Here is a 16,033-nt window from a genome sequence, read left to right on the forward strand (position 1 = left end):
AGAGAGAGTCAGTTCTCTTTATGGATGGTTGTGAGCCACCATGTGGTTGCTGGGATTTGAACTCCGGACCTTCGGAAGAACAGTCGGGTGTTCTTACCCACTGAGCCATCTCACCAGCCCCTTCACAATTCTTTTAAGTGGCTATGTGCAAGTACAACGGAACGAAAAACTGGACCCAGATGGACAGGTCCCTCCAAATCTACCCAATTACCGACATCATGCGGCTCTGCCTCTACCCCAAACCCCAGGAAGGCATTTTAAACAATAAACAGCTTGGTTGGCTTGCAGTTTGAATTGTGGTTTATTTAGAAGCATTCAAGAGTTAGATTGTAAATAAACATATTATGAGTAATTAAAATCGCCATTTATTATAAATACCAACTAAGTTAAATAATACTATTTTAACTATCCCCTTTGAGCTGGAGTTCAGATACCTTTTCTCAAACATGAATAAAATCTTTAGTGTTGTGTTGCCTCTTCTTTCACCATCTGGACCCAAAGCTCCCCTTTTAAACTAAATGAGACCTAGAACTCTGACAGGACCTTCTTCCCATCTAGTCTAACGGTAAACTAACCTTTCTGTGGGTTAGCCCCAAAGCACTACTTCCTGTTCTCGGCTTTCTAGGGCTGGACACCTCAAAAGGGGATTACACACATTCGGAAAGTCACCAGCATTTCTGTGTCCCCTCCCCCACACCCGACCTTACTGAGTATTTGCACATGCTTGTTCTCCTGATCTGCTGTGACAGTCGGTAAAAGGATGCCTACTAACTTTCCCTTTCTGTAACAGGTGCCCCCCCTTATAGGATTAGCAAAATATTTCACACTATCCAGGATTTTCCTTAAATAAAATTTATGCAAAATTACTTTGACAGACACTGCTCAATGGGTGCTATGGGTTAACCTGCATGCCTCCTGTCCTTCCAGGTTCCTGCCAGGCCTTCTGAAAGCAAAGTGTTCCTCATTTCTAAGTCTTTGAGGAATATGACTTTCTTGATCTGCTGTCTTTATGTAGCTATGAGGCTTGCGATTGGTTATAGAAATTAGGTGAATAATTCTTGAAAACATTCAAGGTTAATCTTTAAAAAACAGAAAAACCAAACTAATATTTAACAGCCCATTAAAAACATCCACATGAACCAAAGGAAAATACTCAACTTCAATACAAGCAGAAGGAAAAGCGATCTAAGGAAGTCCAAGTTACACGCTTCCACAGACTACAGCGGCGAGAGTTCTGTCCAGGTGAGTTGAAAACTGTCTTCCTACCATTCATCCCATTTCTACAGTGAAAATTTAAGTTCTGGCCTTTGATTTGCTCCAAAAAATACTGTAACAGGTACTGTTTTGACAATTCAGAGACATAGATTCATCAGATTAAAAAGCAAGCAAGGGCTTCCACCCACACTCAATGACAGCAGAGAGACCACCTCTGAGCGGCAGGCAGTTATTTAATACAAGGTCAGTCCTCAATAGCGGTGGCTGTACCAGTCGTTGTTATTCACTTGAAGGAGCTCTGTCACAACCTGCAGGATATTGTAATTGTGTTTTCTCAGCAGCCTTAGGTTCAGCTGCCTGTCGCAGAATCCCATTTCAAAGAGATGGGCCATCAGGGCTGCGGTCTGATCTTCAGAAACGACGGGCTGTGCAGAGACAAGGAGACATTTTTCTGAATAATTTGCTTCTTTGCAAATCTGTATTACACTGTCATCCTAGTCTTTCCTCCTTATTCAAAGTGTTGGGTAATTAGATGCAAGGGCACAACTTTCCTGTTTCCCTAACAAGTCACTGGGGTTGAGAGTGCTTCTGACTTGTGTGTGCGTAACTGAAGGAGAGGGTGACAGGAGGAGGATGCTTCAGAGGACCTTCTGAAAGCAGCATGCTCAGGCACAGTGGCTCATACCTGTGATTCCTGCTTGGAGGAAGGACATAGGTTTGGCATGAGCCTGGGCTACAGAATGAGCCCTTGTATCCAAAACCCCAAACAAACAAAATCACCCATTCTTCAGCCAAGTAAAAACTGAAGAGCAAGCTGACGAGAAGCCTCAAAGACTTTAACATAAAATAGTGGTAATGAGCAAATATGAGCAAGAGAGACTTCCTGAGGATGGCTTGAGACAGAACCTCACCAGATATGCAAGTAAGATGGGCGTAGACTTGTGAAATTATATTTTGGGCAGTCTTTTTGACTTTTTACTCTCAAAACAGAAGTGATCTTATTAAGAGGAAGCTAACACCCATTTACAGAAACAACCCCCCCCACCCCCAAACTCACAGAGATCTATCTGCCTCCCAAGTGCTGAGATTAAAGGATGTTACCATCATGTCCGGCACATGTTCTTCTCTTTACCATTACTACCTCAGAAATCTTTCCTCTCATCTGTACTGATAACATGTTTCACTGCTAGGCTTGCCAACCTCAAGTCTCTTTTATTTTATTTATTTATTTATTTATTTTTTTTTTTGGTTTTTCGAGACAGGGTTTCTCTTTATAGCTCTGGCTGTCCTGGAGCTCACTTTGTAGACCAGGCTGGCCTCGAACTCAGAAATCCGCCTGCCTCTGCCTCCCGAGTGCTGGGATTAAAGGCGTGCGCCACCACGCCCGGCTTCAAGTCTCTTTTATAAACACCACCTTCTGCCTAGTGTAGACATGTAGACTAATATTTACCTTCCTTCCCCCACGTAGCTAGCAAGGCATACTTGAATTGTCAAATTCCTCACCATTAGGTCACAGCTCTCTGCAGCATTTAGCACTGTCTACTGACCTCTTATAAACCTCCCCAAGTTCCAGCAGTGGCCCTGTTTCTTCTAAGTTCTGTTTTAGTAGAATCCTGTTGCTTTGATACTTAAAAGGCTGCTTCTGCCTTTTATTTTTCCTGGATAATCTTATCCAATCACACAGCTCCAGCTAGAACCTGTATGTAAATGACTCTCAAACTTCAGCCTCAGGTCAAAACTGTCCTCTGTAATGGAGGCGCACACAGCCAACTGTATGCTGCATGATTTCACTTTTAATCTGGATAAGTTGTAAACTCAACATTAAGAAAACTGGCAAGTAATAAACTTGTTTTACTTGGGGGTGTATTTATTATGCTTTTTTTTTTTTTTTTTAATTTTTTTGAGACAGGGTTTCTCTGTGTAGTCCTGGCTGTCCTGAAACTCACCCTGTAGACCAGACTGGCCTTGAACTCAGAAATTCGCCTGCCCCTGCCTCCCAGGTGCTGGGACTAAAGGTGTGTGCCACCACGCCCAGCTAAGAGAGGAGGAGATTTTCAATAAGGATACAGGGGAAATGAGTGGTGGGATTAAACATTCCTAGCCAAAATGAGGAGCTCAGGACAAGTTTATTCAGTCCATTAACGGCTTTAGCCAGTAGCCAGCCCGGTTTGTTTGTTTCTTTTTTTTCTTTCTTCCTTCTTTTTTTCGAGACAGGGTTTCTCTGTGTAGCCCTGGCTGTCCTGGAACTCACTCTGGAGACCAGGCTGGCCTTGAACTCAGAAATCCGTCTGCCTCTGCCTCCCAAGTGCTGGGATTAAAGGCTTGCGCCACCACGCCCGGCTTATTATGCATTTTATTTTATGTTTGTGTGTGGGGTGCTCATGTGAATGCCAGAGGACAACTTGAAAGTCAGTTCTCTCCTTCCAGGGATCGGAACTCCAGGTGTCAAGGCTTGGCAGCAAGCACCTTTATTCACTGTCCTACTTCCTTCTTGTAATGCTTGATGAGAGTACCTAGGCTAAAGCCTGAGATATATCCTTGCATTCCTTTGGTAAATCGCCAGCAGGTCTTCATACTCCTATCTCTCTTATGTTAATGGAGGTGTAGAGCCACATGCCTTTAATCCCAGCTCTCAGAAGCAGATGAATTTGTAAGTTTAAGGCTAGCCTGGTCTACAGTGACAGCCAGAGATATGTAGAGACTCTGTTCCAAAAGCAAACAAACCCATAACAACACAACAACCCTCCCCTTCTATGTCTTCAAATAAAACCCCCGCACTTAGAGTTGGTCTTTTCTCTCCTCTTTAGATCAAATCCATCACCCACTCACTTACAACTCTTACTAGCCAGCTACACTATTCTCTTTCAAAGGAGAAGACAAGACCTGTAACTGAACCTAGGGTGCTAAGCAAGAGTTCTACTGTTACTAAACTACATTTGTACCTTTTTATGGTTTTATATTCTCAAATTTTATTTTGAAAAAAGGTTTTACTATGTAGCCCAGGCTGGCCTTGAACTTGCAAGTTTTCTGCTTCCTGAGCAGCTGGGAATATAGGTGAGAGCTACCATATCCAGCATTACTTTTCTGGGGTACACTTGCTTTGTGCTTCAGATACTAACTCCCAAGAAGCCTTAGTCCCAATAGGTGGAGATGCACTAGCACAATGTCCTATCCTGTACTGGAAATGTATATACTCTGCCAATTCCCTACAGCTGTTTGACAGGAATGTGTGTCTTATCATCCCGTAGTATGTCCACTACGTTGTTGTAGAACAGCAACTCTGTACATGCAGTAGGTCTTCAACAAATCTTAGGTTCTTTTCCTGTTTTCCCCAGAGTAGCTTAATTAATTAAAATGATAGGAAACGGCAGGCAGGCTGTGTGTTCATTAAAGAGAATGTCTACACATAGTCCATGCCATGTTAATTGCCAATCCAGACAGAAGGACACTGCCATTTGCACTGGTGCCTTGGGGGCTGAAGTTAAGGAAAAGAAACCACACACTGACCTGTGCAGTGACTGGTGGCCCAGAAAACAGGGCCTTGTACGCAGAGGCAGCAACAGACAAAGCCCCCTTCACCAGTCCTCCAGCAATGCTGCTCCCATTGTGGTGCCTACAGAGGAAAACCAAATTATCTCCCCTAATAAAACATGACCTTAAAAGATAATGTGGGTGATAATCTTGAGATGAAAAATAAGGTATCCTTAAGAGAGAAAAAAAAATCAGATGTAAAAAGAGAGAATGAACTGTTTTCATAGCTACAGATCTTGGTTTGCTGCAGGGCTCTGGCTCGGCTGGCAGAAGACCTGAGTACTGCAGGAAACGCACAGCCCTAGTTACCACGCCAGCTGAAAATTAATGTGGTCATGGGCACACCTGGATATCAGCCATCTGTCTGTACATCTCAGAGAAAACCTGGTGAAGGAAATGTGATTTTTCTGGATTCTGATCTGAGACGGCAGGGACCAGAGAGGCAGCGGTATGTAAGAAAAACAGCTAGATGCACCTGGGGCTTGGCCTGCCTGTCGTCTTGGGCATTACAGGTGAGGTGGATTTTAGGGTAATCCCTAAAAGTGACACACTTCAGCATAAGCTTTAGCTCTCTGTCGGTGGTGCTCATAAGTGTCAGAAGTAAGAACAAGGAGGAATGAGGGTGCTCCTTCCTGTGCTCGAAAGGTGCTCATTTAAGGTGCTCGCCACCTGCTCTCAGAGGCTCATTCAAGCAGAAGCAATGCTGGGATGTCTTCCTGTTTCTCAAGAAGAGACTTCACAAGGTCTTTACCTTGAGTGGTCACAGCTCCTCTGTCTGCTGTTTGCGAGTCCTGTTGAGCCTCTGGGCTCTAAAAGCAAAAGAGCTGTTGGTTAGCTGTAGCACCCACAAGCTATTATCAAGGCAGGCGGCAAGTTAATGGGGGTGTCTGAAGTTTTTTTCTTCTTTCTTTACCTCTTTTAAGTTTTAGAAAGGTCTGTGGCTGATTTAAGTCACAGAGAAAGGCAAATTGTCTAGAAATGCTGGAGACATCATCGAGTAGAAAAATAACTCTCTAATCCTGTAACCCTGATGTGTTAGTTCGCAGAGTTTTAGGTTGGGCATTTTTTGTAGAGGAAGTGACTTTGAGTGGGGAACCTCCTGACTCCTTCACAGTTCTACAGTCCTGAGACCTCTAAGAAGGGCACAGTCCTGAAGGCATCACAAACCAGCTGAGCTGCCGCATTAGTCTGTGAGGAAAAGCAAAACTGGAGCTGGAGCCCAGGCTGGCTTGCTTCCAAGGCTGCGCTCTTCCCACCACAGTACAGTGCCCACCTCTGCAAGATCTGCAGACAGAGTGGAAACCCAAGCCGGGTGTGGTGGCTCACGCCTTTAATCCCAGCACTCAGGAGGCAGAGGCAGGCAGATTTCTGAGTTCGAAGCCAGCCTGGTCTACAGAGTGAGTTCCAGGACAGCCAGGGCTATACAGAGAAACCCTGTCTCAAAAAACAAAAAACAAGCAAACAAACAAAAAAGAATGGAAACCCAGAGCATGAGGGAGGCGTACAGAAAGAAGGAAAGGCCAAGTCTCTGAACAAGGCCACGGGTCTCAGAAACAGAGAGCCTCTTCATACCTAGTGTCCACTGGAAAGGAGCAAGGGAGACAGGTGAAGATCAAGCCTGGCTTACCTCCTCTGATGTCATCAGGGACTGGGGGGACTTCGTGCATGGTAGCTGGTGAATCCACTCCTGGTGAATCCACTCCTGATGACTCACACTGTCCACAAGGGGCGCTCCTTTAGAAAGAGAGAACAGTGAAGGTGAGCTGAAGAGCAGCCACAAGCACTAGGAGAGTGCAGCAGCGTGGCTGCTGATCCCATCATGTGTGAATCTGGAAGTGTGACAGTCAGAAGGACTGAGTTCCACTCTCCGATGTCCTTTTTAGCCACAATCCAGCTAGAGAAACTGGCGTCATTCAAGTCACCTCTCCCTTCCTGAGCACTATGTATTATATTTAGGGCTCCCGCATTTTCTATAGGAAGAGGAGAGACAATGACCCAGCTCCAGTAGACGTGGTATTAAGTTACTTAATACATACCCTAACTGCTGAGCAGGCCCTCACACTCACCAAGCAATGCTCTCATTGGAGCTGACAAATCCTCACCTACATTAAGTTACTTAATACATACCCTAACTGCTGAGCAGGCCCTCACACTCACCAAGCAATGCTCTCATTGGAGCTGACAAATCCTCACCTACATTAAGTTACTTAATACATACCCTAACTGCTGAGCAGGCCCTCACACTCACCAAGCAATGCTCTCCCTTGGAGCTGACAAATCCTCACCTACATTAAGTTACTTAATACATACCCTAACTGCTGAACAGGCCCTCACACTCACCAAGCAATGCTCTCCCTTGGAGCTGACAAATCCTCACCTACATTAAGTTACTTAATACATACCCTAACTGCTGAGCAGGCCCTCACACTCACCAAGCAATGCTCTCCCTTGGAGCTGACAAATCCTCACCTACATTAAGTTACTTAATACATACCCTAACTGCTGAGCAGGCCCTCACACTCACCAAGCAATGCTCTCCCTTGGAGCTGACAAATCCTCACCTACATTAAGTTACTTAATACATACCCTAACTGCTGAGCAGGCCCTCACACTCACCAAGCAATGCTCTCATTGGAGCTGACAAATCCTCACCTACATTAAGTTACTTAATACATACCCTAACTGCTGAGCAGGCCCTCACACTCACCAAGCAATGCTCTCCCTTGGAGCTGACAAATCCTCACCTACATTAAGTTACTTAATACATACCCTAACTGCTGAGCAGGCCCTCACACTCACCAAGCAATGCTCTCCCTGGAGCTGACAAATCCTCACCTACATTTTTGTTACAGTCACTCAACTTAAGAATCAAAACATAAAGGGATCATCCAGAGATGTTTGTATTTAAAGATTTTTCTCTTAGTTATAAAAAAGTCAGTAGACAGTCTATGTTCAGGGAAGTAAGGGTAACTAAAACAAACATTTGTTTAAATCTCAAATTTACAAGTGCTGAGAAATCTGAGTATAATTTTTATTCACCTAAGTTTAGATTATAGAAAAGGAAGGGCTGGTGAGATGGTTCAGTGGGTAAGAGCACCCGACTGCTCTTCCAAAGGTCCAGAGTTCAAATCCCAGCAACCACATGGTGGCTCACAACCATCTGCAACGAGATCTGGCGCCCTCTTCTGGAGTGTCTGAAGACAGCTACAGTGTACTTACATGTAATAAATAAATCTTTTTTTTTTTTTTTTTTTTAAAGATTTATTTATTTATTGTATGTAAGTAAACTGTAGCTGTCTTCAGACATTCCAGAAGAGGGCATCAGATCTCATTATGGATGGTTGTGAGCCACCATGTGGTTGCTGGGATTTGAACTCTGGACCTTTGGAAGAGCAGTCGGGTGCTCTTACCCACTGAGCCATCTCACCAGCCCTAAATAAATCTTTAAAAAAAAAAAAAAAAAAAAGAAAAGGAAGGTTTGGAGATGAAGCTGGTCATTCCAGCTCGGAGAACAGGGGGGCTGAGGTGCTGAGCAGTACCTGGACAATGCTGCTGGAAGTCCTGCCACCTCGGGGACTAGAGGCACCGTGTCCAGAGGCTGTGAGGTTGTGAGGATGTCGCTGATGCTCTGCTCCTGTGGCTGGCTCTCCCTCTCTGGGAGTCTCTCTCTAGCCTCAGTTGGTTCCTGCCCAGACTCGATCCCAGGTTCACCTTCAGCCCCTCGCTCCAGGCCTGGCTGGGAGAGCGCAGAGCTGTACATGGAGTCCCCCAGGGGGCGGCTGGTATCAAAGCACTCAGGAAGGATGATGATATAATCTTCAGAGGAAGCAGAAGACTGACTTTGAACTTCTTCATCTTGGACTTCCTCCTCTTCCTCAACGACTTCTTCCTCAACAATGTGGACAATCTCCTCCCTCTCATCTCCACGCGGTCCTTCTTCAGGCAAGGCAAATTTCACTAAGGGATAAAAGTAACCACTGTGAGGGAAGAGGTCGCACAACAGGCACAGTGGAAAGAACCAGAGGAATGGGCTGTTTCTGAAGCCATGACTGTATTCTGTCTCAAGGCGATGCCAAAACAAATAGATGGGAAGTCAATAGAAACAGGTGTGTGGGCTCAAACAGCCAGGCTTCCAATGAGCACTGTGAATCCTACTGTCCTTTTTTCTTTTTATTGTGGAAGTTAAGACTGAGATAAAGCTCCATCAGAACTGATAAGCTATGGAGACTATGAGATGGCTCAGCGGTTAAGAGCACTGACTGCTCTTCTATAAAGGTCATGAGTTCAAATCCCAGCAACCACATGGTAGCTCACAACAACCCGTAATGAGATCTGACGCCCTCTTCTGGTGCATCTGGGGACAGCTACAGTGTACTTATTTATAATAATAAATAAATCTTTAAATTAAAAAAACACAACTCGTAGGCTAGCTATCAGTGCCAGAAAAAGGACTCGAGGTAAGCACTTCATGTTGTCTGCTCCTTAGAGAAGTGATGCAGTCGGATGAGAACACTGGTAAATCTTAGGAGTGGGTAGAAAGGCCTCAAGATCCTATCAGAGCAGTAACTGTGAATAACTGGTTTATCCTTCCACACCTTTCTTCTATTTGTATGTACAAAAAAAAGCATTCATGTGCATGTTCACTTTAAGCAAAAACAGGAAAATCACGTTTAAAGGTATATGCAGGTCAAATTTCATTCTTTTTTTTTTTTTTTTTTTTGGTTTTTACGAGACAGGGTTTCTCTGTATAGCCCTGGCTGTCCTGGAGCTCACTTTGTAGACCAGGCTGGCCTCGAACTCAGAAATCCGCCTGCCTCTGCCTCCCGAGTGCTGGGATTAAAGGCGTGCGCCACCACGCCCGGCTCATTCTTTTTTTGTATGTTGTGATATATACTGATTATACCAGAATGTGTGCATGTAGGTCAGATGAGGACACCAAGTGTCTTCCTCAGGGCTCTCCCTGAACTTAAAGTTGACCATTTTGGCTAAGCTGGCTGGCAGTGAGCTCTGGGGATCTACTTGTCTCAGTTCCCTGATGCTGGGGTTACAGGCAGATAGGGCTGTGTTTGGCTTTTAGCTGGGTAATGAGGATTGAAACTCAGGTCTCGTTTACAGAGTAAGGGCTCTTCCCAAGCCCTCAAATTTGGTATTATTATGATGCAATAGAAACTGAATTTTTTTGGATAGTTATTGAGACGTATGGAACTGGCTCTACCAATTTGATACAGTCTGTTCTGAAGGTCTTGTGCATGTTAGTGCACAAGTGTGCAGGTAGATAAGTGAGACTGCCTGAAGACCAGAGAGGAGGCCAACACTGGGTGTAGTTCCCTAGAAGCCATTCCCACATCTTTTGTTTGAAATGGTGTTTCACTACATAGTTGGCCTCAAACTTAAGAGAAGATGTGCCTACACCTGCACCCGGAATTCTGGGATTAAAGGCATTTGTAAATGTCTGTCCATCTACCTTACTTTTGAGACAGGGTCTGCCACAACACCTGAGGTTTTACTGAGTGCTGGACATGGAGCTGAGCTCCCCGAGCTTGTAAGACAAGTTCTCTATCCACAGCCACTCTCCAGAACCGCAAAGGGGTTTTTATGGTAGAATTTAATGCTGGGGACAGGCTGGCATTCTTGTGTTATCTCCCACTTTTCAGATTGCTGCCCTTGGGAGAAAGGAGAAGACTCAGCTGCCAATGGAAGCTTTTGCTGAGGCATCCTGTCAACTTACAGGAAGAATCCTTTCTGCAGAATCCAGGCAGCACAAGTGGCTGCTGTCCCTCAGTGGAATACAGCTGTAATTCCCCTGAGAGAGGACAGAAACGAGTTAGGGTGGCTTCTTTGTTCTCGGTGCTCTAGTAAGCATGGTCAAAAGCCCACCAAGATCAACCTCCCTCCCTCCTCAGCAAGGAATCTAGGGACACTCACTCTGTGGGGACCTCTGCCTGCAAGGAGGGTTGTGGTCTGGAGCAGCATCCAAGGTAAGGGATCGAATTACAGTCTCACATACAAATTGGGTCCCACTCAGGTCTTCTTCTGTTTCTTCGACCGAAGCAGGGGTCTCAGCTTTCCTCTTTGCTGATACAGTGGAATCTGAAAGACATACAAAGCCTGCCTGTACTTAGTGTCTGAAGAGCTGAGAGCTCTCACCAGTCAGTGCATCCTAAGCCTGGGTGGGGGAAGAGCTGCTCCTGCTGTCATGAGACGTAGAGAGTGAGGGATGCCATGGGACATCGATTTGCTGAGGTAGAGGTAATGAGGAATGGACATGTGAGGAGAGGTGGATGGAAAGGGAAGGCACGTGCTTTACAGATATTTAACCCCTTACCAGGAGGTGCTTTAAATCCCGCCCCTTCACTCTCTTCCTGTATCTGCCCCAAGCCTGGCTTCTCTATTAAAGGACTGTCATGTGGCAGAGGAGACATGCAGGGAGTCATATCTGGAGAATGAAGACAGGAAAACCATCAACCGAGAGAAAGCATGACATCATAAACAATCAAGTGTCCAGAAGCAGCAGTTTGTAGGTTTCTTGCTTCCTGCAGGGTTAAAATAAACCCAAATATGCTCCACCACCTGTCATGTCATCAAGAACTTTTCTAGCTCACCAGGAATGCAACTAGCTCTGGCTGATCAAAGCTGAGTCACAAACAAGTAAATGGCCTAGAAGGTCAAAGCCAATATACAAAACTATGAAGAAAGGAACAAAGGGAGGGAATGAAGAAGGGGTCCCTTTACAGTACGGCAGCCCTTACACACGTGTACTGTGGCACTGACAGACGACAGGGAAAGGAAGAGATGGACTATGGGTACAACTTCACTGTCACAGCATGGGAGGGATCCTCATCCTCTAGCACTGCACAGCAGACCCAGAAGAGACCGTGTAATGCCAACACCTAAACAAGATGAATGAAGTGACAGTCTTACCCACAGGGGTGTTGTGTGGCACTCTCTCCAATTCTTGGACAATGTTTATATCCAGCAGCTCAAAGGACAGCAGGTCCTAGAAAAAAGAGATGGCCAAATAAAGGTGTCTGCAGCACAAGTGGGAGCCATGCTCTTTCCTGAATGGACCTTCAGGTCTCCTGGACATTGCCTGGATTCAATTCTATTTAAATTCATGGCCCCCCTCAACCAAGTGACTAGAAGAGGTAAAAAGGAACATGGTGTTCTCAAACTCTAACTGGCAGGGGGAGAAGAGACAGTGGCCAGGTGAGTGAAGCAGGCTAGGCTTACAAGACCACTGGAGGGAAGCCGTGGGGAAGCACAAGCCTGAGCTTCACACTCAGGAGCAAACAGTTTAGAAACTTGCTCCACGAACCATCTCATCCTCATGAGATACTGGATCCAGCCTGCCCATCTCTAACTCCCCAGGGCCATGAAGGCTACAGCACCTTCTCAGTAACAAGGTGAAAGCTCGTTTGTCAGTACTCACTCTCTCTGCCCTTGTCCCTCCGAGCTCCAACTGCTTACCTGGGCAGTCAGGAGGTCCACAGATGGAATGTACAGCTCCCTCTCACTGGCAGCGCATCTTGTCTTCTGTGAGGCACTGGCTCCTGTCCCTTCTGTCTGCTTTGTCACCTCACCCAATGGAATCTCTTCTTCAGCTAGAAGAAAAGCTTCCTATAGGGACAAATAATTGGGATATATTTTACGACCTTGACAGAGCTCAAGCACCAGGCTGACAAGGTCTCCCCTAAAATAAAAACACAGCAGAACCTCTACATTTACATTTTTTATTTTATTTAGGACGTCTAGAAAAGCTGCAGAAACAGTAAAGAGTTCACATACTGTTCCTTCACCTACCATCCTCTATAACCTAATGAAAGTACAGTTAGCCCAAACCAGGAAATTAACACTGGTTAGCTCTAAGTTCAAACAGTGGAGTCTGTTCCACTAACAAAAAAGCAACAACAGACTGCAGCAGGCAACAGGCAGATGAAGATGTCTTTGGGCTCAGGGATACTCTAGGAGATGAGTGTTAAGGAGAAACGCTACCAGGAGTTTAGTAGCAGGCCAGGTTGCCTTTCTTTTTGAGCCAGGGTTCCTCTGTATAGCCCTGGCTGTCCTGAAACTCACTTTGTAGACCAGGCTGGCCTCGAACTCAGAAATCCACCTGCCTCTGCCTCCCAAGTGCTGGGATTAAAGGCGTGCACCACCACACCCAGCCAGGTTACCCTTCTTTTCCTGGTGCAGCAAGCACCATTACAGACAAAAGTCCTCTGGGATTGCCTGCACCGGCAAGTAGATCTCTTTGAGTTTGAGGCCTGGTCAATAGACTGAGTTCTAGGACAGCCAGAGCTACAGAGAAACCTTGTCTTGGAAAGGAAGGCAGACAGGCAGGCAGGCAGGCAGGCAGGCAAAGAAAAGGCTTAGCCTTAGCTTCTCTAGAAGCAATGCATTACTAAACAATGAATGTTTCTCAGGCGTAGCCTTACATGAGATCCTTAGGTCTGGTCCCTTCCTCTTTCTCTTGCCATCTTGGCCTAAGTGTGTTTTCTGGTTTGTTTGTTTTTGCTACACTGTATGTTGTCAGTCCAGTCTAGAGGCCTGAAAGCACTGGATCTGCCTAATCACAGATAGGAACTTCTGAAACTGCCACCCAAATGACCCTCTCTCTTCAGAAGTTAACTATACTATATTCTGACACACTGATGGGAATTCAGAAACAGTAAACTGTTGGGAAATCTGCAAGAATAACAAGCTACCAGTGAGTTCTTTTACGATCAGGTCCCTCTCTCAGTCCCTAGCAAGAGCTAATCTTTTTTTTTTTTTTTTTTTTCAAGATTTATTTATTTATTATATGTAAGTACACTGTAGCTGTCTTCAGACACTCCAGAAGAGGGCGCCAGATCTTGTTACGGATGGTTGTGAGCCACCATGTGGTTGCTGGGATTTGAACTCTGGACCTTTGGAAGAGCAGTCGGGTGCTCTTACCCACTGAGTCATCTCACCAGCCCCACAAGAGCTAATCTTGAGCCTGCAATATTCTTGCTTCAGCCTCCGAAGTGCAATGGACTACAATATAAGCACGAGTCACAAGCCTGACATTCCTATGACTGAGGAAATAACCTAGGCCTGGGCCAATGGCCAAAGTGCTCACCTCTTGCTCACAGGAGAAATCGTCAGCTTTGCTTGAGCTAATCCTGTCCCTTTCAACATTATCAGGGCTCTCAGAGGAAGGAAAAGGATCCACTATGATACTGCACCAAACCCGAGGCCCAAACTGCTGGCCTTTGTGAGAGAGACGCCAGTGTGAAGTGTATGTCCCCTCCAAGGTTGGAGCGATGAACTCCACAGACACGACCCCAACGTGGCCAGCCTTCAAGCAGGGAACCAAAACATCTTTCTTCTCTGTAGAAGCCAGAGTCAAGTTTCCCCACATGAACTTGAGCTGAAAGGAACAGGAGGATGCTTGTCAGGTGTGCCCTCTGCTATTGCACATCCCCGTCTTAACCCTCAGAAGGAAAACGTACCTTTGTGTCTGTGTTCCACTTCACATTCCCCGTGTTTTTCATCCTCCAGTGTTTAATAAACCTGGTTCCTGGCTGAAGATGAGTCCCATCAGGCAAATTCTCATCCACAAATGCTGCGCTGAGTGTTGGCATAACTGGGGCACAGGGCTGCAAAGGAAGCCTGGACAGATATGCAGATGCTTAGTCACTGGCTACTGGTGTGATGGCCTCCAAACATGCCACACTGTGACTACAGAGAAGGGTGTACTAATCCACTTGACTTAAATACGAACACTATTTAGGTTGAGCCTGTGAGAAGGCTCAGCCGGGAAAGGTGCTTGCCATGCAAGCTCAGAGACCTAAAATCAATCCTCAGAAGGCATAAAGATCGAAGAAGAGAACAGATCTCACCAGCATGTCAAGGCACACATGCCCAGACACACACACACACACACACACACACACACACACACACACACACACGATCAAATTCCAGGCCATAAAACAAAGAAACGCTGCCTAATATAGGGTAATTACAAGTGTTCATAAATATAACTGGAGACTTGCTTCTTGGTTTCAACCCTGCCAGACTGCCTCCAGAAAAGTCTGAATTATCCCTGTTCTAAGCCTTGTTAGTTCTTGCTTTCTGAATGAGGCATCAAAGCTGAGTGTCTAAAATAACTCCTGAACCAGCTTGGAAGACAATGGGAAACTTAAAACAGTGGGTGCTAGGAGACACACAGGTAAACAAAGGGTGTTCACATTCCTGTATCAGAGAGCTGGATGGGAAGCCACACCCCTGCCCTGGCCTTGCACTTACATCAGGGTGTTAGACTGCAGCAAGCTCTCAGGTCGGCCCAAAGGGGACTTGGGACTCTGAAGTCCATGGATTGAATTCCACAAATGAATCTTCCTGTGGAGTTTAAGCTGCTTTTTAAGCTCCTTGACCTCTGCCTTCCGCTGTTTCTTCTCAGCCCGCAACCTTTGCTTTTCTGCTTTCACAAAGTTCTTGTCCACCTGTTTTTGGAGCCTGTGGGATAATGAATGAATGCCTTGAAACATTTGGCACTGCATTCATGTCAACAATGCATCTAGTTTCTTTCTTTTTTCTTTTCTTTTTTTTTTTAAAGATTTTATTTATTTATGTTATGTGAGTACATTGTTGCTGCCTTTAGACACACCAGAAGAGGGCATCAGATCCCATTACAGAAAGTTGTGAGCCACCATGTGGTTGCCAGGAATTGAACTTAGGACCTTTGGAAGAGCAGTGAGTACTCTTAACATCTGAGCCATCTCTCCAGCCCAGCATCTAGTTTCTTAATTTCTTTCATACTTATCATTTCCATTTGATGAGTCTCAGACAACTGTTTCATTACACATCAATTGAGAAGGAACAAGAAGAAGGAGATGATCAATAATTTTGTGACACTATATACTACCATTGCACTTTTCTTTTGCTATGAGACTGACTCACTACATAGCTTAGCCTGGGCTAAAACTCAGGATGGTTGTGAGTGCTGGGGATTATATCTGATTTTTTTTTCTCTTGAGATAAGGTTTCTTTTTGTGTCCTGGAACTTGCTCTGCAGAACAGGTTGGCCTCGAACTCACAGAGACCTGGCTGCCTCTGTCTTGTGAGTGCTAGGATTAAAGGCATCTTGCCAGATTTTTAAGATAGATTTATTTATTTTTAATTCATGTGTATGAGTGTACATGTGTGCCTGATGCTCACAAAAGCCAGAAACGTGTGTCAGATCGCCTGGAAATGGAGTTACAGACTGTTGTGAGCTGCCAAAGTAGATGTTGGGAAGTGAACCAAGGTCCTTGGTAAAAGCAGA

At 45.4% G+C, this 16,033-nt stretch overlaps 1 protein-coding gene across 11 annotated transcripts in view; it reads right to left on the bottom strand.

Moving 5' to 3' along the window:
- Positions 1–282: 282 nt before the first annotated feature.
- The window catches only part of Nbr1 (NBR1 autophagy cargo receptor), a 31,299-nt gene continuing 15,548 nt past the window's right edge, over positions 283–16,033 (bottom strand). For 3 of the 11 annotated variants that reach the window (XM_021178339.3, XM_021178338.3, XM_021178335.3), the window contains 13 exons: positions 15,016–15,225; positions 14,217–14,376; positions 13,844–14,134; positions 12,214–12,363; positions 11,668–11,743; positions 11,072–11,182; positions 10,672–10,854; positions 10,475–10,549; positions 8,286–8,703; positions 6,374–6,480; positions 5,498–5,555; positions 4,723–4,828; positions 283–1,640 (listed from right to left, as the gene is read on the bottom strand). In XM_021178339.3, the coding sequence (XP_021033998.1) occupies positions 1,467–1,640; positions 4,723–4,828; positions 5,498–5,555; positions 6,374–6,480; positions 8,286–8,703; positions 10,475–10,549; positions 10,672–10,854; positions 11,072–11,182; positions 11,668–11,743; positions 12,214–12,363; positions 13,844–14,134; positions 14,217–14,376; positions 15,016–15,225 (2,119 nt within the window). In that variant the 3' untranslated portion in view covers positions 283–1,466. The remainder of the gene's footprint in view (positions 1,641–4,722; positions 4,829–5,497; positions 5,556–6,373; positions 6,481–8,285; positions 8,704–10,474; positions 10,550–10,671; positions 10,855–11,071; positions 11,183–11,667; positions 11,744–12,213; positions 12,364–13,843; positions 14,135–14,216; positions 14,377–15,015; positions 15,226–16,033) is intronic. The other 8 variants (XM_021178340.3, XM_021178344.3, XM_021178343.3 and 5 more) reach the window with 8 other exon arrangements.

Source organism: Mus caroli, unplaced genomic scaffold, assembly GCF_978045245.1.
Source record: "Mus caroli unplaced genomic scaffold, Mus_caroli_1 scaffold_13, whole genome shotgun sequence".
In the NCBI taxonomy this organism is placed as follows: domain Eukaryota; kingdom Metazoa; phylum Chordata; class Mammalia; order Rodentia; family Muridae; genus Mus; species Mus caroli.